We start from the raw sequence: 23,221 nt of genomic DNA on the forward strand, positions 1-23,221 counted from the left end.
AAATTTTTATTGCATATAAATGATATGTTAAATCGAACGCACACATTATTTAAAATTTTTATATAGAATTGAGGAAGCAAATGCATTTATTTTATTTTATTTTATTTTTAAGAAATTATTTTAGCAATTGCATTAATACAAAGAAACTTTCGAAAATAAATTGCTCTATACAAAAAATATAGAAGAACAAATAGATAATAGAAATTTAAAAAAATATTCTTGTTTATTAAATCTAGTATATATTTTTTTTTACTATATCTGACTAAAAAAGAATTAAAAAGGTAATAAATATTTGATATTTATTATAATAAATTAAATTAAAAAACTACAATTAGTAATATTTTTCGAATAGCATATTCTAATATATTTTAAAATATTTTTGATTTTTAAATATGTTTTTAAAATTACATATTTCAACCATATGCTCTGTAAGATTGCTCCTCAAGCTGTTAAATTGGTACTGTTTATTTATGCCGAGACAATTGAGAAAGGAACTAGGACAAGAAAGAACACGAGGAACAACTTAAGAAACATGAGAAGCAGGGAATAAGAGGCATCAAACGACAAGCAAGCACAACACCCACTATTAAAAGCTGAACCTATGCACATTCAACAAGCAAATGTGAAATACAACTAACTGAGCATACACTAATAGTTCCGGTATAAGCCTAGAAACTACTAGCAACAGAACCTAGATAGATGGATAACTAAGCTTATGCCTAACCAAATAACCGACATATCATGTTATCTTATGTGCAACATGTTAGGACTTTCGGATTAATGATGCAAAGGATATAAACAGAACAACACTTTAGAGTCCTAAAAATGCCTCATAGACTAAATGAGTAACAAATAATTCAATCAATTGTAACAAATAATTGGGAATGATAAAGAATTCAAAAACCTATCAACTATCAAACTATAACATAAACTTAGTTCAACATATCAACTATCAAACTAGAACATGAACTTATCTAAAGCTTATCATATATCAATGCACTAAATTCTCAAGAAGAGTGCAGCAGATTATTTGAAGAACCAAACAAAACGAGAAACAAATTTGTTACCTAGGCCTTTTGCTTCTTCTTGATGAAAGACAAGAAGTTCTTATGCTTCATCTTAAGGGCAGTAAAACCAAATTTGTTACCTAGGCCTTATGCTTCATCTTGATGGTCAGCATTGAGCATACTAACATACTAATAGGCAGTAAAACCAACACTCAACAGGATAAGAACAACGACATAGCAAAGAGGAACGGATTTAGGGTTTACTGTTGAAGTATGCCGCCTGTAGGAGAGAAGGCCGGAGAGATAGCTAGCCGAGAGGAAGTCGCGAGGAACTCGCCGCCGGTAGGAGAGAAGGCCGGAGAGAGGAGAAAGCAGCTCGTCGGGAAGCGGAGAGAGTAGAAATCAGCTCGCCGGGAAGCGGAGAGAGGAGAAAGCAGCTCGCCGGAGGAAATCGACAGCAACAGGCTCACCGCCGGGAGGAGACACGGCCGGAACTATCGCCGGGACAAGAGAAGAGATCGCCGGGAGGAAGAGATCGCCGAGAGAAGAAAACGCGCGCGCGGAGAAAAAGAGAGGGCAGGGAACCCTAAATCGCGACTTTAGCGACGGAATCTTAATTCCGTCGCTAATTAGCGACGGAAAATTAATTCCGTCGCTAGTTTTTAATTTTCGATGGCTTTATTTTATCCTAAATCGCGCCTTTTAGCGACGACATTAATATTCCGTCGCTAATCTGTCTCTAAATAGCGACGGATCTTTAATTCCGTCTCTATTCCGTCTCTAAATAGCGACGGAACGTTAATTCCGTCGCTAATAGACATGGATATTAGCGACGGAATCAACGTTCCGTCGCTAAACTCACGATTAGCGATGGATAAATTAAATCCGTCGCTAAATTTAGCGACGGAATTATATTCCGTCGCTACTTCCGTCGCTATTCCGTGGTATTTTTGTGGTGTTCAAGATTGTTGGTGCAATTAACCTCGGGTCAAGGTTGACCAAGTTGACCAAACTCGATTTGACTCGAGTTGAGTTTTTGATGTTTGATTAATATATTGGTTAGGTGTCAAGTAGGTCAGGTTGACCGAATACTTGATGGTGGAAAATCCAAGTGGATCATAAAGGATTAGACACTTAGCAAGAGATGGGAAGCCCAAGTGGGTCATGGAGGACAGACCTTGGCACGAGATGAAAAATCCAAGTGGGTCAAGGTTGATCAAATACTTGGTGATCAGAAGTCCAATAAGGAAGTTGGTAAGAAGAAAGTCCAAGTGGGTCAAAGTTGATTAGACACTTGATGATTTGAAGTCCTGGTAAGTCAAAGTTGACCATATGCTAGACAACTGGACGTCTTGATAAGTCAAAGATGATCGGATGTCATGCAAAGGAAGTTGAAAACGACATAGTAAACTTTCGAAGGTCATAACTTTTCACTCGGATATCAGAACCGAATGATTTTTGGTGTGAAACGAAGCTCGTTCAGATATATATCTTTTTATTTAAATCGATTCAACTGATTATGTGTATCAGTCTACTGAATTGGATCTGAACCAAATAGAAATAAATTGATTCAATTGACCAGGGTAATCAGTTGACTAATCCGGATAAACAGTCGACTGATCAGGATAATCAGTCAACTGATAAGGGTAATCAGTCGACTGATCAAAGTAATTAGTCGATTGATGCTGTTTTAAAAGTGTATAAAAATGAATCAATTTGACTGATTAGAAAATCAATCGACTGATTTGAATATCGGTTGATTGATATTTAAAAATCGACAAAATCAGACAGATATCAGAAGGTTCAGAAGCCGTTATTTGATCGTGGATATCAGTTGACTGATAGATGAAAATCAACCCTAACATCAATTGTATAAGTAAGATTTTATTTGTAGGAGAAGGTGTCAATTTTTGGGGGTTTAAGGATGAAGTGTTGTTGCATTTCCATACCAACAAGAGGTTATTCCAAGCAACAAGAAATCATCCAAAGCAAGATCTTATTTGTAAAGGTGTTTTTGCTTTAATTTATATTTGTATTCCTATTTCTTGTTGTTCTTGTAAGAATAAACTTGTGAGAGATTTCTCCGCCTTCGGAAAGTATCCAAAAAGGAGGAGTTCATAGTGGAGGTAGATAGCTCGGAGCGAACCCTTGGATTAGTTGCCTCAAGGAGGCGAATATCAAGTAAAATCCAGAAGTTATGCATGTGGAGTCACGTTTGAATCAAAATTTTTGCTGCGCATTCAAACGACAAGTATAAGATCAAGACGAGAAGTGATCGAATCTATTCACCCCCTCTAGCTCGTACGGATTCTAACAAGTGGTATCAAAACAAGGTCACTCCTCATCGAACTAACCGATCGAAGGAGTACAAAGCTAAAGAAAAAAAAGAAGGTGTGAGTTTAAGCTCTTTGATAGCTACAAGTCATCCGATTGACCGTAGGAAGAAGTCAACACTAAAGGGAGTTTGAATTTTGGAATGGATCCCCAAGATGGATTCGAATACGATATCCGAGTACCTCCACCATTTGGGTTAGGAGGTTTTGATCATTGAAAATTAAGAATGGAGTATTTCTTGAAGATGGATATAAAACAATGGTTTGTTCTAATGGAAGGATTTGAAGTTCCAATGGATAGCAAAGGAAAACTCATCGAGAAAAAGAAATGGATCGAGAAACAACTTCAAAAATTGAAGACAAATGACAAGGTAACTAAAATATTAATAAATTTAATTCCTAATGATATATTGTGCAAGATAGGTCAATATTGAGATGCAAAAGAGTATGGAGTAAGTTGGTTAAGCTTCATGAAGTTCCAACCTTAATGCAAAGTGAAGATGAATCCAAAGAGAGAGACTCATTGGAATAAGAAATTGAGGATTCGGAAGTTGAGAGGTGCTCAACATCCGAGGAGGATGATATAGAAGAAACTCTTACATAAAGATTGAGAAGGAGAATAGAGCATTGACATTGGAACAAAATGAATCATCCACATCCAGAGTTAATAAGGAAGATCATGTCACCTCAACAAGTCAAGAGAGCTCTAATTATGAAGGTATATCAATTTCAAATCATAAAGATAAAAAACATATCATATGTTTTGAGTGTAGGAACAAAGGACACTATAAGAGTAAACGCTCACAATTAATGAAAAAGAAAATTCAAATGACACCTAAGACAAAGGAGAAGCCAAAGAAAATTGAACTCTTGATGCGAAAAGGCAAAGAGCACATTGTGTGCTTCACATGCAACCAAAGAGGACATTGTTAGTACCGATAGAATCAAAATATCTCCATAATAGCATGATATTGTCCACTTTGGACCTAAGCTCTCATGACTTTGTTTTTGGGTTCTCCCCAAAAGGTCTCATGCCAATGGAGATACTTTCCATCCTTTTAAACCTATGATCTTTTCCATGTGTTTTAGATGTGAGACTATGTTTGCACCCTTGCAACCCAACAATACCCCCTCAAACAAAGGACCACAGGCCCCAAACAAAGGACCATATGCCCCCCTCAAACGTCATTTTTTATGTCTGAATCCTTGACCCACCAGGACTTTCTGCCCTCGGTCCACCCGACCTACTAGGACTTTCTGCCCCTCGGTCCACCCGACCTACTAGGACTTCCTGTCTAGCCGCAACTAGGACTTTCTGCCCCTTGGTCCACCCGACCTACTAGGACTTCCTGTCTGGTGTTGGATTGCAAGGGTGCAAACATAGTTCTACATCTAAAACACATGGAAAAGATCATGGGTTTAACGGATGGAAAGTATCTCCATTGGTATGAGACATTTTGGGTTGAGCTCAAGAACAAAACCATGAGGGTTTAGGCCCAAAGTGGACAATATAATACCATTGTAGAAATATTTTAATTTCATCGGTACTAACAAGTGGTATCAGAGCGAGACTGCTCTTCATCGGATTAACCGCCGGATGAGCCATGATCTGGATATAACCATGTGGGTTGAACCTTAAACAAAGGAAGTGAGTGCTCCTGTGTTTGAATCAAGAGGACCAGACACCAAGCAGGAAGTCCTAGTAGATCGAGTGGACCGAGGGCAGGAAGTCCTAGTAGGTTGAGTGGACCGAGGGGCAAGAAGTCCTAATTGCGACTAGATAGGAAGTCCTAGTAGGTCGGATGGACCGAGGGGCAGAAAGTCCTGGTGGGTCAAGGATTCAGACATCAAAAATGACGTTTGAGGAGGGTCTGTGGTCCTTTGTTTGAGGGGGAGATTGTTGGGTTGCAAGAGTGCAAACATAGTCTCACATCTAAAACACATGGAAAAGATCATGGGTTTAACGGATGGAAAGTATCTCCATTGGTATGAGGCCTTTTGGGTTGAGTCCAAGAACAAAGCCATGAGGGTTTAAGCCCAAAGTGGATAATATCATACCATTGTAGAAATATTTTGATTCCATCGGTACTAACACCTGGTGTCTGGTCCTCTTGATTCAAACACGGGAGCACCCACTTCCTTTGTTTAAGGTTCAACCCACATGGTTAGATCCGGATCATGGCTCATCCGGCGGTTAGTCAGGTGAAGAACGGCCTCACTCTGATATCACTTGTAAGTACCGATGGAATCAAAATATCTCCACAATGGCATGATATTGTCCACTTTGGGCCTAATCGCTCATGACTTTGTTCTTGGGCTCTCCCCCAAAAGGCCTCATGCCAATGGAGATACTTTCCATCCTTTTAAACCCATGATTTTTTCTATATATTTTAGATGTGAGACTATGTTTGCACCCTTGCAACCCAACAAACATTACCGAAACCAATATCCAAGGGGGAGGCATCAAAACAAGAACAAAGGAGAAAACTCAAATCTAGGAAAAGCTCCTAAGGTAAAGTCTAAGGTATTATTTTATAATGCAATTGTCTTACATCATGATGAGTATGTTAGAAATAAATTTTATCATCTTGGTGTTAATTATCATGAAAATAGAAAACATGAGAATTCTAAGAATAATTTTAGGTCATATCATGCTTGTTAGAATCGATGGAATCAAAATATATCCATAATGATATGATATTGCCCACTTTGGGCCTAATATGATATTGTCCACTTTGGGCCTAAGCACTCATGATTTTGTCCATGGGCTCTACCCAAAGGTTTCATATCAATGGAAATACTTTTCATCCTTTTAAACTCATGATCTTTTCCATGTGTTTTAGATGTGGGACTATGTTTGCACCCTTGCAACCCAACAATCCACCTCTCAAACAAAAGACCACAGGCCCCCCTCAAACGGAAAGCCTCCGTTTGATGTCCAAATCCTCGACCCACCAGGACTTTCTACCCCTCGATCCATCCGACCTACTAGGACTTCCTACCTAGCCACAACTAGAATTTTCTTCCCCTAGATTCACTCGACCTACTAGGACTTCCTGCCTAGCCGCAACTAGGACTTTCTGTCCCTCGGTCCATCCGACTTACTAGGACTTCCTGTTTAGCCGCAACTAGGACTTTCTGTCTCTCGATCCACCCGACCTACTAAGACTTCCTGTCTAGCCGCAACTAGGACTTTCTGTCCCTTGATCCACCCGACCTACTAGGACTTCCTGCCTAGCCGCAATTAGGACTTCCTGCTTGGTGTCTGGTCCTCTTGATTCAGACACGGGAGCACCCACTTCCTTTGTTTAAAGGTTCAACCCACATGGTTAGATCTGGATCATGACTCTTCCGTCGGTTAGTCCGATGAAGAGTGACCTCGCTCTGATACCACTTGTTAGAACCGATGAAATTAAAATATCTCTACAATAGTATGATATTGTCCACTTTGAGCATAAGCCCTCATGATTTTGTTCTTGAGCTCTACCCAAAAGGACTTATACCAATGGAGATACTTTTCATCTTTTTAAATCCATGATCTTTTCCATATGTTTTAGATGTGGGACTATATTTGTACCCTTACAATCCAACAATGCTAAAACAACTCTACTTAAGGATAGAAAAGATCTAAGTAATTTTTTTAAAAAAAAATTAGACATATGCCTAGAAAAAAATATCAATACGATGAGCATACATTCAAGAGATGAAACGATCAGAACTATTCACCCAATATCCTAACAATCTTAAGGTTGAAGACTTTAAAAATTGGCATATCTTAATTTAGGTTGTGGAATTTAGATCGAGAGCATGATTACACTCAAGAGGCTTTTAGGAGTGTAATAATAGTTGGTTTGAAGTGATTCTGAGGTTCTTAAGGCCATTAATGAATTTTGACCAAAACTAACTCATGACCTTAGGTATCTTATAAACACTTTATATTAAGTTAATTATATTTTTTTTACATCATTTCAAGTGTAATCAGATCGTCATATAAGAATTGTATAATATATATTGAGAGATGTATAATAGTCCTATTAGAAAATAGAAATTTTAACAATTGACTGATAAGTTATGAGCAGTCAATTACTAGTGAATAAACAATCAATTGCTAATAAATGAGGGGAAATAATAGAAATGCGCTATGCTTTTTAAAATTTTGAAACCTTGATATGCAAAATGAGAAATATGGAAACTTACCTACGTGGTTTAGTAAAATATTGATATTTATTTGAATAACTTGATTTTTAAATATGTAAGTAAGGTGTTGATATTTGGACAAAGGTATCTTGCATCTACACTGAAGTTCCCTGACTTATGAGCTGCACAGCTATCAAGTTAATCAAAGTTGAGCTTAGGTTTAGGGTTTTAGACTTTTGAGTTGTAGGGTTTAAGATTTATGATTTTATCTACACTGCATGAGTTTTAGATAAAATTTTAAATGATTTTTTTTTCATAAAAACCAATTAACAAATTCGTACGTTTTAGATAATTTTAATTTTTTAAATAAATATGTAAATAAGTTTTCAAAGAGCCGAGTATCGTCTGGACCTATTTGTGATGATCTTTAGGTTACGTGGAACCGAACCCGGTTCAACCCAGGCTTAACGGAACCCTAGTAAAAATTCAAATTTAATTATTCGAACGCGCAACAGCATACTCACGGGATACCTTCCCGTGTAAAATGGAGAGCTTTCATGTTATCCACTAAAAACACGGGTACGTTTGGGTAACAGAATGTGGAAGTAGTCCGAGTCGGCCGTCGCCCTTCGCCTTAAACCGCTGTGCGCTGTTCGATCTTCGCCGAGCGTGGTTTCGTTGGATTCGGCGCAGTGCCTTCTCCTCCGTTTTATGCATGGGCACCGCCGATGGAGAAGCTCCGAGGCCGGAGGAGCACCAGATAGAGCCGCTGCGTCTACCGACGCCGGAGGAGATCCGAGGACAGGACATATGGAACAACTGCGCCGTCCGGAGCGTCGCCAGTGGCGTCATGGGTACTAATATAGACTTTTATTCTAGTTCTCTTGCAGACTGCTTTAGTAGCTCAAAGATCCTACTTTTATCGTTTCCCTCTTCATTTGCATGAATTTGTTACTGGGTGTTCTTTCGCTGAGTCGTATTTCTTCTGATCGCACGAAGTGAACACTTTGATGTCAATGTGTTCGACATTAGTTCCATGAAAATTGTCATGGCGGACGAGTGGTACGGGACTTTGGATTCTAAATGGAATTCATCAAAATTACCTAGTATCTTAACCATCTTTATGTTTGAAGCTACAGATGGAGTTAAGTATACGATTTTAGGAGGTGATACTCATACTTTGAAGCTTGTGTGCCCTGTGAATCTGTATTCAAGTTTGGCATTTGACAACTACTTTTCATTCTACGGACAGTATTTTAAAGATTTGCAATATCTTTTCCTAGTAAAGTCATTGCATTGTTAGCCTTAAAAAGATTAAGCCCCTTGAGAATTTTCCATCTTATATATTGATACCTGCATTTTTCTTTGTTGATTCATACTTACCTCAGTAACAAGCTATCCTATCTATGATCACAGTGTTTAATGTGGTCTTCATTAGTTTCTTCCCGCATTTGTGAGTTTCAACTATGAGATATGATTCACACAGAAAATCCTTACATAACAAGAGCTTAAATCCCACAATTACTCAGGGTTGTTCATTTAGCATCACTATTCATAGTGCAACAAGTTATAGTTATGGTAACTAAACTAACCTACTTGAAAACAAACTAATTCTCTGAATTAATCCTCATATGAATTTGAAGCCAAAGTTAAATAAGGACTCAAAAACTCAATCAAATTATACTAGTGTAGATTATTTTGGTATAAAAAACTTGTGGGCAGGTTAACTAAACTCTAATCTAATTTAAAATAACTCCAAATATTCGATAGCAGTAATTTAGTAAATACTAGAAAAATTAGGAAGGGACATTCCTAGAATTAAATTACTCAAGGTAAATTTTTTGTAATAAAATTTTGAACTGATTCAAAACTTGGTTTTGTAGTAGAGTTCCATTTTAAGTATTATCATGTATATTTAAAACCATCTTCTTATGGGACATTTCTTTTATTATTATTGTCTGGATTTTTCTGATTAGAGAGCGGTACTCTTTGTTGGCCTTTCAGGTGGTGGACTTGGTTTTTTCATGGGCATGTTTCTTGGGGCTCTGGATAACCCTATAATGCAGGAGGAGATGACTACCAAGCAGCAATTAATATTTCAAGCAAAACAAATGGGTCGGAGAAGTATTAGCTCTGCAAAGGCATTTGGTCTCATGGGTGTCATCTTTTCAGCTGCTGAATGTGTTGTTGAGAAGGTATATGAATAAAGAGAAATAGGTCTATAGATTTTATCTTGTTAGCTTGAACCTGACTTGATTTGGTAATTCCTTTTACAGGCTCGAGCGAAACATGACACCACAAACACAGTTGTTGCTGGTTGCGTTACAGGAGGGGCTATTTCTGCAAAAGGTAGTTTCTCAGCTTTCAAAAACAGAACTAGTAGTTTGTAACTTGGAAATGGGCATAATCTCTACTAGACTGTTACAGATCACAGTAGAAGTTGTTAGTTTAGTTTCATATAGTTCTGTCTTTTTTAAAGGTTATAATGGTATGAGCTATACCTTGTTAATTACATGATGCATAGTTTTTCTACTATGTCATTGTTTCTGTCTTCTCAAGGAATATTCACTTAGATCGTATCATTTATTATTGGTGCAAGGACATATATGAAATCACAGCAAAGCAATGTATTGACCAAAATGTGATTGAAGAAATATTAAATGAGTTTGATCTGTAAAAAATAACTGAAAGGATAATATTTGATTTAATTGCAAGCGATTGAGATGATAACAAAACTAGTCTTGTTGTCATAAAGTTGAGCTGTAATGGGACAAAAAATATGAAGAAGATCAAGAATAAATAGTAATACTTTGGATTGCTGAACATAGTATGTGGAATTTATGAATGTATAGAGAAGGGACATATACAAAACAGGTTATTTTGGATTTGGATTTTTGAATATACATAGAAACATAACAAAAATTTTTTTGCTTGTGAACATAGTATAAGTAGTTCAAAGAATTGCAATCTGTTTGAAATTTTTATGTTGGTCAAAGATGTTTGAAATGCCCTATAATTTTGTAGAAATTGTGATTTTTCCAAAAATAAAAAGTGCATCCAGCTAGCATGCTTATTGATGATAAAAGAGATATTTGGTCCTAGATGCTCATATTTAGGGTGACGACTCAGGTCGGTTAGTCATAACATCTATGAGCCACAATGTAAACAAATTTGCAGAACTTTCCTACTTAACTAGTCATGTAAAAAAAATGAAACTGAAACTTAGCAAGCATAATATGTGGGTGACACCACAGTAGGCATAAATCATTTAATACATGTTTTTGGCATGCCAAATGATCCAACTTATCCTTTTCACTTTTCAATTTGTTTTGCCAAGATTATCAAAATATAAAAAGAGAAAACTCATCTAAATATTAAACAACATTTATATCAAATATCGCACCAATAATCATAAAATTGAAGCACATATATATCAACTATGCCAATATTCATCAAACAGCACATCATCTAAACATTTAATATTAATAAAATTTAAAAAAATTTATGAATAATTTAACCTAAAATAATTCAATAAGACACAAAATAAGGTTTTCGATAAGATAACAATATTTACTTGAGCAGATCATGAGAGGATCATGTGGGCCAATCCATATCATCAATACAACTAGAATATTAGTAGGTTGTGAACAAACTGGCTTGTTTATCGCCTTAACTCAATTTTTCTTAATCTGAACCTAGTTTGCAGGTTGGTTGTGTCATGTTACTAGTTTGTTAATTTTGAGGAGAGTAAATACTACATTGTTTTTTTGCAAGAGAACTATTACATGATATTTATGTGACTCAAACCCCAAACCTAATATGCCAAATGGTGGACAAAACCCACTAGAGATACCCTAATAACACTGATACCATTAGCACTCCCTCTCAAGTTGAACATAGGTATTATATACGCTGAGCTTATTACATAAAGTAGAAAGGAAAATTGACTAGGACATGACGATTGTGAAACTCAGAACATAATACTTGCATGCAAGCTAAACAAAAAAGCTTTGAAAATAGCTGACAGACTATGCAGACATTTATCATTGACTTCAAATCAATATAGAAAGAGGATGCAGAGAGATCCTAGGGACATGTCTCTTGAGTGGGAATCTACTTGCAGGCATGCATACAGCACATAGTGGACAAAAGAGAAGGAAAACCATGTGGATCTTATGGGTGATAATAGAGGATGAAGGAAGACCTTAGGAACAAGTCTCTCAAGTGGTCTTCTTTCTTGGAAACACATACAAAAACACAACAAATTGAAGAAAGGAGAGGAGAGTACTTGATGAGGGTCTTAGGATCAGCAAAGAAAAAGAGGAAAACACTCAAAAGGATGAGGTGAAACAGTAGGGTAAAGAAGGCATGTTGGATCTATTGTTTGGAGGAACCACCTTCTCCTGCATAAGTATCAGAACCCAATCACAAATTGGTTTCCCATGCTTTCCAAGAAGCAGAAAACTTCACATATGGAGCTAAAGCAGCAGTGGTTGTGTAACTTCAGGGATGTTGAAGAGAGCATGAAAAGAGAGCTTCACAAGTTTGAGAAAGAAGAAATTTGCTTAAAGGAAGAAAAGGCTCATATGCAGCGAGAGGGATGCGACTTGACTACAGCATGGAGACAAGAAGAAGGGCTCTATTTATGGCACTCAGGAGAGGCAGGAGTGCGACTCAAATAGAGGGTAGAGATTGGCTACTAATTCGTAGGAGATGTAAGAGGGTTCTACTCATTGCACCAGGAAGATGGATGCATCGCAGGTACTGGTTATGCGAATATGTGAAATGTAAGAAGGACAACAAGTGGCTCTGCTCATCGAGTCATCTTTGATATGGTTCGAATTGGTTCCTGGCATTGCTGTTCCCGATGGGAACAAGAGGAGCAAAGTTCAAAGGGAAGAAGTGTGAAACACCCAGGGACGTGAGATGTGGATGATGGTGTGGTCTCTGCTTTTCTTGGAGTAGTGTGGTGGCAAATGATTAGAGTTTCATGATGTCTGAATAATGTGAGATTGAAGAGGATTAGGGGAGGTTGTCGTCGAGATAGGTAGCCTTCTCTAAGTGGGGTTACTGTGGAGGAGAAGAGGGGCTTTGATGCTGTGTTAATTTTCAGAAAAGAAAATATTGTGTTACTTTTTTTTGTAAGAGAATTATTACATGGGTTTTCTATTTCTATGACTCAATCGTAACACAAGCCCTAAATCTAATGCACCTAACGGGGGATTAAACACACAAAACATCTAATAACTCTAATATCTTTAACATAGTTCACGCCAACTTTTAGGTGTTAGCATCAGAACGCATGTTTTTCTTTATGTCAGGCTAGTTATATGATAAAATAGTTTACCACTTCTGATTCATATGAGAGCTAAAATTCCTTTCATAGATTTTAGTTGCTATTTGATATTTCTAGAACTTGAAATGCATTTTCACTGTAATGCTTTAGAAATGTGATGAGGCCATCTCTCCCTGCATGTTTTTATGCAGTTTGAGATATGGTAAAATCAAATTGGTGATGCATATTTGGCTTCCCTAGTTCAACTATAAAAAGTAATTTTCTCATGGCAATATCTTTTCAGGTGGTCCAAAGGCTGCGTGTGTTGGTTGTGCTGGCTTTGCAGCATTCTCAGTCGTAATTGAGAAGTTCCTTGATAGGCATTCGTAGACATGTGATAGCAATCGATAAGTGAGTCCAAATTGTTTTTGGTGGAAGTATCTTCCATAGCCTCTTCATGAACCAGCACAGTCCAGATTTTTTGGCATGTACTTCTCATCTTCCAATTTATCAAGCCATCAGGCAACAGAGATGGCACCAAGTAGAGCTATTTATCCAAAATTCTCTCATGCAGATGAATAGTTAAGTTATACATAAGAAAGGAAAACTGTTCTTATTGTGCTTCTCTTGCAATGATTTCCTCATTATGCCCAGAAGCACGAGCAACGTCGATCATAAATAATTGAGATTTATGATTTTTTTATTTGAGCAAATTTCAAAATCCCCTATAAATTTTGTATGCCTTTTCAGAATGCTCCTCAAGTTACAGTACCATCAAAATACTCTGCAAGTTTTGTAATGTATTAATGTTCTTATAGTGTTTAGAATGCAACAAATCTCCCAATATTTAGCATAATTGGATATAGCTCACAAATACTGAATGCCATCAGATCATAGTGATGAAATGTGTTTCCATTGCATCTGGGAAACATGTCAACAATAAGGAAAATCTTTGGACATTTTGTGATTGTTTCAGTGATTACAAAATTTGAGTTATGAAGAATTGCACAACCCCATACAGTAGAACCTAAACAACTTAAGGGTTTATGTAGCATATCAGGTACCTATGAATCAAATTTCCGACGCCCAGCCTTACGTTTATTCTGTTTATTCTGTTGGATCAGCGAAAGAATAGATTGTTTCTTAGGCTTGCTACTGAAAAGGAAGTCCCGCAACGGTATGCTATTCTTACCTGGACAATTGTCCAAGCATTCACTGAGCTGATTGTCTGTCATAAATGGTTCAAAGTTCTCATAGAGCTTAGACAACTGCTCCTCAGTGTTAGCTTGAATCACTCTGACTTGAGCTAGTGCCTGTTGAAGCTCGCTTGCAACCTTATTGTTCTCCTGTTTCATGTTCAACACTTTACCTTGAAGTCTTGCAGCTTGAAAAGGAGTGAACAGGGCTTCTCTGAACTGTGAATTAGAGTTGAGAACATTCAATATCTCTTCTTGCATATTACAAAGAGATGCAAAACTATTCTGTAGATCCCCATTTAAAAGCTCCCCTTGTTCCAACCATACTTGCAGCTCAGTCTTCAATTCTCTGAGTCTTGCAGTGATCTGACTTGTTTCAGTTTTAACATCACGATCACAATTGGCAACATCAGTGCCCTCTTGTTGACTGCTGTCTGTTAACTTGTTGATATCAACTTTTAGTTCTTTATACTTGGCTCTGAAGCCCTGTATATGTTGGAATGCTATACTGAACTTGAGCCAGAATTCTATTCTTTCGTCGATTACAGAATCAATCTCCCTCTGGAACTTTTCTTCGACTGGCGAAACAACGATCCTGGACTCGCTGATGCACCGCGAATTGATGCCTTCTCCATGGGGTTTCTTAGCTTCTTTAAAGTCGACTGATGAATGTCTTCTAGGTTCATAGTTGCGCTGTACTTGTTGAAACTTGACACTTGAATCTGTTGATGCAGATTTTGCAGGAAGCTCAGCAGTGGAGTTCTCCATACTGGGCATTGAGTTTGATGCGGCTTCTTCGAGCTTTTGCTGCCTATTCAAAGGATCTTCTTCTTCAACAGTGGCAGGATCATCCTTGAGGTAGCAATTAGAACTTTTGTCAGTAGATGGCCTCAGTTGTCGTAGAGAATGTATCTCCTCGTCTTTCATGGCAATTTCATCCTTCAATTCGCCTATCAGAACCATGGTCTCTTGAATATAGTCTTCGTTGCTCTTCTCTACTTCAGAGAGCCTTCTCTTTGTCTCATTGCAGCTTTGCAAGATAGTTGTGAATTCAGCTAGTAATACATGTTCTTTACCTTCTATACCATTCTTAATCAATTGCTTCAGTCTCTGAGTATCCTCTCTTTCCTCGACTGTGATTTCAGCATCATCATCAATTATCTCGGAAGAAATTTCTTGCGTCTCAGGTATTTCGGCCACTGCATGATCCTTACCCTCTTTCATCTGCTCAGAATCAACCAAAGCTTCATCTTCCTCTGAGGCTGAATCCCCACTATGAAACTGAAGCACCTTCAGAATGCCATCGAGACTGTGCCAGGCTTCCCTGCAGTTTTCAAGGAAGTTTGTTTCCTCATTCCGAGCCATTTTCTGAATCGCGTCCACTTTGCTCACCTCCTCTTCTGCTTCCTTCAATCTATTCGCCATCTCCTCTGTCTGCTCCTCCCCTTCCAATGCGTGCATGCATTTGTCAAGCTCGTCGTTTTCAGATTTTAACCGATCGATTTGTAAAGCTTGCGATGAAACTGTGAGTTCCAGCGTGATGACTTTGTTAGCGAGCTCTTCGATCTTCTCTGTAATTTCGGTCACATGGCTTTCTGGGTTCGTTTCGAAGTGCTCCTTGATCTTCCCGCGCACTGACTGTAACATGTTCATCGTCTTGTCTAAAGGAGCTTCTTCTTCTTTTTCCAAGTCTTTCTCTGTATCTTCTGCCTCAGATTGTTCGTCGACCTCGCGCTTGAGAACCTTCTTGAGCTTCTCCTTCGCGAGTTTGCTTCTCTCAGACTGCACTTTTGTTTGTTCCAACAACTTCTTTCGCTGTTCCTGTAGCTTCCCGATCGTACTCTCACAAGATTGAAAAACTGTCTGAGTCATCAACGCCCGAGCTTCATCGTCTTCGATCATGGCGCTGGTGTCGAACTCTTCCTGCAGATTGCAAACTACTTGTTGCATCTCCATGATTTGCTTCTCGACCTCCCAATACTTAGCGATCCCCAACTCGTACGAACTCTTGATAAATTCTTTCTCCGTCTGCAGGACCAGGATCCCTTTCTGAAGCTTGTTTATCTCTTCTCGCGCCTTTTCCTTATCCATCTTTGCGCCCTTTTTCTTCGACTTCTTCTTCCCGGATGGCTCGCTTTCTCGTTTCTTCTTCTTCAGCAATCCCATGACCGTGCGCTTGTTGATCTTGTTCGGATCGATCGGGGTTATTGCCTTCGGAAGACCGTCCTCGTCCTCCAGCATGGCGTACTGGACTCGATCGGGGAAGGAAGTCGAAATGGTGTGGTTCGCCTTGTGCAATTCTCCCGAAATATGATCGTATCTTTCAGCCAAAGCTCTGTAAGCCCTGTAGACGTCTTCCACGAAGCTGATCAGCTCCGGTCTCCGTTTGAAGTACAACTCCGCTCGCTTCGCGAATGAATCTGCGTCTGGTTCGATCAGCTTCAGCATCTTCTTCACTGTATCTTCCATCTCTGTGAACAATGCATCGTTTCCACGATCATACAAGAGCGTACAACAAATGCTTGTTCTTCATGTTCTAAGGGATGTTCCTAACTAAATTCCTTGAGATTTTCTTAGAGAAATAAGCATTATATATATATATATTTCTCCAAAGATTGAGAGAATTGGCTGAGAAAGGTGAAGATCGATAAAAACTAGTAAGATGAACAAGATTAGGCAAAAGTTATAGATAAACAAGAACAGATAGGTTTGTTTGATCACTTTTTTTCTTGATTTCTTATGAAGGCATAGTTTTTACTGTCTGGTTATGATCTTAATTCCTGTTTCATTTTATTTCACATTGCCTCTACGAGGAGAATTTAATCTATTTTTTTATGAAAAGGAAATTCAAAGAATGTTTGCAGTCGACTATGTTGTAAAATTTAGTACAATATCTATAAAATATGTAAAAAAAATTTAGGATCCATTGAAGTTCATCGACATTGATATTAATAGAAATAAGCGAAGGCGAACCTTGGAGATTGCTGTCGAGCCATTTTGATTGCTTCGCCCTAATGTGGCTTGCTTTCCACCAGGAATACGCGTTGCTTGCGGCTCTTTGCAACATCTTTCTCGTCTGATTACGAGCTCTTAACCTTGTAACCCACCCCCTCTTTCTTTCAGGGGGAAAGTAACTATGAAGATGAAAAAGAAGGAAAAGAAAGAGAACAAAGCCGAGGAAAGTTCGAAAGACACTTATTTGAAAATAAAGGATAAAGCTAGAGAGAAGATCGGGTGTGAAGAACCTGAAATAGGACGAGATAAAAGATCAGGTCCTTCCATTGACCTCGCATTTTTCGCTAGTTAAAGAAGGAAAACGAAAGTAGAAATCAACACACATGGACTTCTTATGAGCAAGATAATAGATTTAGTCTATTTTAAGCTTACAAATCTACCATCAATTGGTTAATAGTTGATGAACATATTCATTTATAATTCCATTTAACTTTACTCAATGATTTTGTAAAAATGAAAACAATCTATATTTGTCGATGATAGAATAAATTAATTGGAATTGAAACATAAAAGATAAAAGATGATAGAATAAAAGTAACATAATTAAATATAAATAAAGTTTTTAAACTACATTGTATTTTTGTATTAGTTTTGACTATATTTCTACTTAATTTACATTTCCATTCTCTTAAATCACAATTGATATTTTGTCACACGCACCCATTTTGAATTATTAACATTTGGTCTAAGTGTTGATTTAGCAAAAACAATTATTATCATCTAATCTCACAAAAGATCCATTTCATTATAGCATTGCTTAAGATGGAGATATCATAGTCTTATCCTGCCAAAATTTAGCTTATTTCATAAGTTGAGACAAACACGACTTGATGAAGATGGTCGAAGATTAAGATAAATATGGTAATTCCAATATTGAATCCAGGTTATAAGGCTTAAGTTGAAGGCTTTGCGTTAAAATATTCAGACACCATCCCGTTTTAGTTGCAGACTTGATTTCATAATTGAAAATGTAAAATCCTTAGATGTAAGATCACTAAGCTTAAATAGGATTGTAAATGAATTAAATGTATGTTCTTGAGTAATTAAGTTTATTTATGTTCGCTTAATATATTTAAGTTCAACTAAATGTAAATTAAGGAATAAGTTTGAACATATATATATATTTAGTTTATTAATATTCATAAACAATATCTATAAATAATATTTGTGAGTAGTGTTCATCAATAAAACTTTTATTAAACTTATAAATAAATAAAAAACTCTTAAAATGAATAAATAAACTTCTTACTAACCAACCAAATAAACTTAAAAATATTTGATAATATCTAAACGAACCAACTGTAAGTTCATAAAAAAAACAAGTTAAGCATGAACATTTGTGCCAACGATTTTTTAGACTTGACTTGGTTATTTCATCAAATAAGTTTGAACAATACAAATCTTGACTTGACTCTCGACTTACCTAGTTTACAACCCTATGCTCAAATGTTATCCAAACCCAACAAATGGTAATGTTCGCACCACCAGTTTTCTAAATTGTTGCAATAACATTAATGTGGTCCCTGTTGTGGAAATAAGAATAGAGGGAACCACAACATAAACACACTTCTTGTGCGGTAGGTAAATCTAATGAATTATTCAAATTAATCCTTCAATTTTTTTTATAATCCAAGTATCCGTACCTTGAGCTCAACTAATCCTGGAGATGGACGACCTTCCCCTCTGATTTATCCCCCAGATAAATCTGGAAGTACGAGCGTCTCCTCGCCCAACTACTAATATTCTAGATTTATCATATCCCATAGTAAGTTGCAAGTATTGATCCGATCCATAGGACCACAATCAATTTATTCTCGTGACTTGGCATAGGTAAATTGGTTTAGTTTGATGCTTAAATGTGTTGGTGCCCCGGTTAGTTTTGATGTGATCAACTAGATTAAGTTAGGTCCTGTGTTGTTCTAATCACTCTGCTAAGTGTGCAGGAACTTAGGTACGGAGGAAGTCGAGCGTAAGACGTAGCGGACGAGAAGGATTGCGCGGGGAAGTGAGCCGACGGGCTCGGTGCAATCCGAGGGACGCGGAAGCTACGGAAGAGTACGCCGGTGGAGCGAGAAGGACGTGCGCGAAGTCCGAGGGACGAGAATCCGGGAGGAAGCACGCTCGAGGGGCAAAAGGCCGGAGTCGGGTTCGGGTGAGCCTAATTCCGGTTGGCCAGAAATCACCCAATCGAAGATTCCACAAAATGTCAACAAAAGTCAAAACTATTGACTTTGACTTTGACTTTGACCGTTGACTTTGCCCAGAGAAAAAGACTTGGACTTGGACCGTTTGGACGTGACGGTTGCAGAAAAAAAGAAAAAGAAAAAATAATAAGATTTATCTTTTATCATATAAAAGATAAATACTTATTTTTTATTAAAGATAACTCTCTTTATCTTTTATTAAAGATAACTCTCTTTATCTTTTATTAAAGATAAAGTTTATCTTTATTTACTCAACGGCTACGATCAAGCCTATCTCTGCTCAACGGTTAGGATCGCATCAACGGATCAACGACCAAGAGAAAGTTTATCTACGATCAACGATCTAGATCTACTCTCTTGGGCTATAAATAGACTTAAAGTTTTAGAGTTAAATCATCAATTACTTTTGTCATTCTCTCTAAGTCTCTGTGCTACAAGTGTAAAGGCTTCTCCGCCTAAAGGAGTTTTGTTTGAGCGTCAATTGCCTTGGAAGCAACGACCGAGTTGCAACCAAGTTTTTTTTAAAGGAGTGTCTATTCTGCGACTTTACTTAAACCGTCTATTCACCCCCTTCTAGCCGGTCCAACCCGATCCAACAAGATGCTCATTGGGGATCGGCAAAAGGTAACATTATGAGACATTTGAGAAATCGTAAAACGAAAAATATATTATTTCAATAGTTGTTGTAAATTCAGGATTGAAAAATATATCACAAGGATTGTTTTAAACATATTAATCTTATCTTTAGTATTAATTTATACATAAACTTATTAATAGACTTATATAACACATATACTGATAAACTAAAAGACACGGGATACTAATTGATGAAAGATGAAATTGAATAGCAATATATATCGACACAATAATACGAAGTCGAGAAACATTGTACAGTAACAACATAAACATGATAATAGAGAGTATATCAAGACTTATAATACAGACATCTTATAACCTAATAATACCAATTAAGAGTAGTAACACCCAAATAGAAATGAAAATGGTATGTTGGATCCCCTTTTAATTTTTCCTAAGCTGATTTAACTAGCTTTTCGCTGAAATCCCAAAGTCTTCTTCCTAATAATTCATCTCTACCATTAGAAGTTGTCTTCGACTCATTGCAATCAGCGAAGTACTTTCCACTCACGCCCTTCAAGTTCGGATGCAGTGCGACATAGCATGAAGTTGCAGCTCCCTGTGATTATGAAAAGGAGAATCTTGATGCTTAATCATTGGATAAAGTCTAGCATGCAAGAAGATTTTACTCCTCTAATGATAGTCGTAAATAGATATGAACTAGGATCCGACAACAATATTGAAGAGTGACAATTATTTGGTGAATGTTGCATCGAGAACAATTATTTAGCAAGAATGACAAACCTGAGGTATGGTCTTCCACAAGACGCAAGTTGCAGTTTGCAAAGCACCTACAAGCAAAAGAAAGGCATGAGTTTACGTTTTAAAGCTTTAACTACATGAATTTATAGGCTTTAGGAGCATACCAACGAAAGCAGTAGAGTGCCTTGCCAAGTTTGTCCTGATCAGACCAGGATGAAGTGAATTTGCTGTGACATTTACCACCCCTTCTTCCTGTTGATTTACCATGAATATGTTATAAATTTGTCAATAACCAGTGGTAGGACAAGTTGATGTGGAGGCATCAGTTTGCACTGGACAGTATATATAGCAGTACCTTCAGGCGCCTAGCTAGCTCGTTGGCGTGCAATATGTTAGCCAATTTGGACTGTCCATATGCCAATTTGTCATTGTAACTGAAAAAAGGTTGCAAATATATTTCTCAATCAGTTGATTAACTAGAAGCAAAAAGTTCACCTTTTTTTTTGGTTAATTTTCTTTTTGAAATGTTCAGCAATGTATAGTGCTTGTAACGACTTACAAGTCTTTGTCGTTGAGTTTGTCGAATCGTATTCCTCTTCTATATGTTGTCATGTGAGCTTCGGATGACAGATTCACAATACGGCTCTCAATTCCTGTCCTCTCTGCTGTGCTTTTCATTTTGTCAAGCAGAAGTTTCGTCAGCAGAAAGTGACCTGAAATCAAAACGAAACCACATTATATTGCAAAATCATATGGAAAACGAACATGTGGAAATCTGAAAAAAGAATTGCTCCTTTAGGATTACAAAATGAAGCCGTTTTGAGATGGTGAAGAAGATACTCACCGACATAATTTGTAGCAAACTGCATCTCTATCCCATCCTCCGAAAGTTGAAATGGACAGTACATGACGCCGGCATTGTTTCTGAAAGCAAACAAGTCGAAGAGGAGATGTAAGATTCGGCCGCGACAAAGAATGGAACAATTAGCACGGGGAATTGAAACCATGTTATAATTACATCAAGATGTTTAGAGGCAGATCCATGGCAAGAAACTTCTCTGCGAAGGCTCGGACGGACTTGAGCGAGCTGAGTTCGATTCGTATGATGTCGATTCTAGCAGATGGGGTGCTCTGTAGAATGCTCTGCTTTACTTCATTGGCAGCATCGATGTTCCTGGCGCCAATGATGACATGGGCTCCTCTGAGGGCCATCACCCTTGCAGCCTCGGCTCCGATCCCGCTACTACCACCTGGATTGCAAAACGAGGTCGGAAACAACTCAGATCTTGGCTACAAAATCATCTATCTAAGCTAGGAATCGATTCTGGGAGCGATTTATCCGGATTTAGGGCAGATTCGGAGCAACAAATTAAAGAAGAGTGGTGTACCGGTGATGATGACGGTGAGGAGGGATGCGTCGATGCCGTCGGTGACCTGCTCGGCGGTGGAGGCGGATCCGAATCCGCTAGGGCCGGGGATGCCGGTGGCTTCCCTGAAGTAACCCATGGCTCCGATGAAATCTTGTTAGGTCTGGCGAAGAAGAGAGAGAGATCGAAAGGCGACGAGGATGAAAGGGAAGAGAGACGGGTATTTATAGGGGCATCGTCCGCGTTTGCTCGATTGCCATTTTACAGTGTCGTGGGGAGGCAGCTGTTGGAAGCGAGATCTGCAGCTTGCTGGAGAAGCAACGCGTGGATGGAAGCTTCTAATGGGCCTTATTTGGGCCTGTACGTTTAAACGATGGTCTAAATAGAAGCTTCTTTGAGGTTCTCTTCAGCTTCGTCGCTCACATAGTAATCACGTGAGTCACCATCCTTCTAGAAACTAGACACTAGAGAATTACAATAAGAAATAAAATATAGTTCTTAGGTAACATTGTTTAGCTTGAAAGAAGGACATCTCTTCTCTACTTAAGTATCAAGGAGAAATGTTTTATTTATCATAAAAAAGTATATTGGCCAGTGTATTATGTTAATTTATCTTTTTAACAAGTATTTTATAATAGTTATATATTCATTTATTAAATTGTTTAGTTGTTTTGAATGCAAGAGTTGACTATCTCATAAAGTATATTTATATTTAATTTTTAAAAATAATAATTATAGAGTAATTTTCATAAATAATATTTTGATATGATTATTTTGACTAAAAATATTATACCATTTTAAAATTTTAAAATTTGATATTTTTTGAATCAGGGAAGTTTTAGGAATTCATTGGTGGTATTGATTAGTAAGTATCATTGTCCTAGGCCTTATAACGAACTTGTGATAAATTTTTATCGAGCCTTTATTAGTTTAAAAATCTATTACTCTCAATTTATATTATCGAGGGCATAAATATATTAAAAAGGCTACTGGGAGTGAAATTGACACCATTTGAAAATTTAAAAGTTTAATATTTTTTGAATTAAAAGAATTTTAGAAACTCATTGATGGTGTTGATTAGTGAGTATCATTATCTTAGACTTTATAATGAGCTTGTGATAAATTTTATTAAGCTTTTACAAGTTTAAAAATTCACTACTATTAATTTATACTATCGAATTTAGATGGAATTAATACATTAAGAATATTTTAAGAATGCATTAATCTTGATTTGATGTGATTTGAGATCTATCTTATTCTAAAATTTAAAAGTTTAATATTTTTCTAATTAAAGAAGTCATAGAAATTCATTGATGATGCTTATTAGTAAGTATCATTATCATATACTT

The 23,221-nt window shown here is 37.3% G+C and overlaps 3 protein-coding genes across 3 annotated transcripts; 1 reads left to right on the forward strand and 2 right to left on the reverse strand.

The window, feature by feature from the left end:
* Window positions 1-8,155: 8,155 nt before the first annotated feature.
* Window positions 8,156-13,487, forward strand: LOC141831146 (mitochondrial import inner membrane translocase subunit TIM22-4). Its single transcript, XM_074718566.1, has 4 exons — window positions 8,156-8,331; window positions 9,482-9,672; window positions 9,754-9,826; window positions 13,057-13,487. The coding sequence occupies exons 1-4, from the start codon at window positions 8,193-8,195 to the stop codon at window positions 13,140-13,142; spliced, it is 489 nt and encodes a 162-aa protein (XP_074574667.1). The 5' UTR covers window positions 8,156-8,192; the 3' UTR covers window positions 13,143-13,487.
* A 329-nt stretch (window positions 13,488-13,816) lies between these two features.
* On the reverse strand, window positions 13,817-17,015 carry LOC141830552 (protein NETWORKED 2A-like). The gene is made up of 2 exons (XM_074717960.1): window positions 16,922-17,015; window positions 13,817-16,419 (listed from the first exon to the last, which is right to left on the reverse strand). Exons 1-2 carry the CDS (start codon window positions 17,013-17,015, stop codon window positions 13,817-13,819), a joined length of 2,697 nt encoding a protein of 898 aa, XP_074574061.1.
* Window positions 17,016-19,995: 2,980 nt separating this feature from the next.
* On the reverse strand, window positions 19,996-22,072 carry LOC141830585 (short-chain dehydrogenase TIC 32 B, chloroplastic-like). Its single transcript, XM_074717987.1, has 8 exons — window positions 21,894-22,072; window positions 21,524-21,755; window positions 21,350-21,429; window positions 21,065-21,218; window positions 20,861-20,939; window positions 20,670-20,757; window positions 20,548-20,594; window positions 19,996-20,362 (listed from the first exon to the last, which is right to left on the reverse strand). The coding sequence occupies exons 1-8, from the start codon at window positions 22,009-22,011 to the stop codon at window positions 20,198-20,200; spliced, it is 963 nt and encodes a 320-aa protein (XP_074574088.1). The 5' UTR covers window positions 22,012-22,072; the 3' UTR covers window positions 19,996-20,197.
* Window positions 22,073-23,221: the final 1,149 nt, after the last annotated feature.

Source organism: Curcuma longa, chromosome 6, assembly GCF_044706935.1.
Source record: "Curcuma longa cultivar G26 ecotype Majalengka, Jawa Barat chromosome 6, ITB_CL_G26_1.1, whole genome shotgun sequence".
NCBI classification, from domain to species: domain Eukaryota; kingdom Viridiplantae; phylum Streptophyta; class Magnoliopsida; order Zingiberales; family Zingiberaceae; genus Curcuma; species Curcuma longa.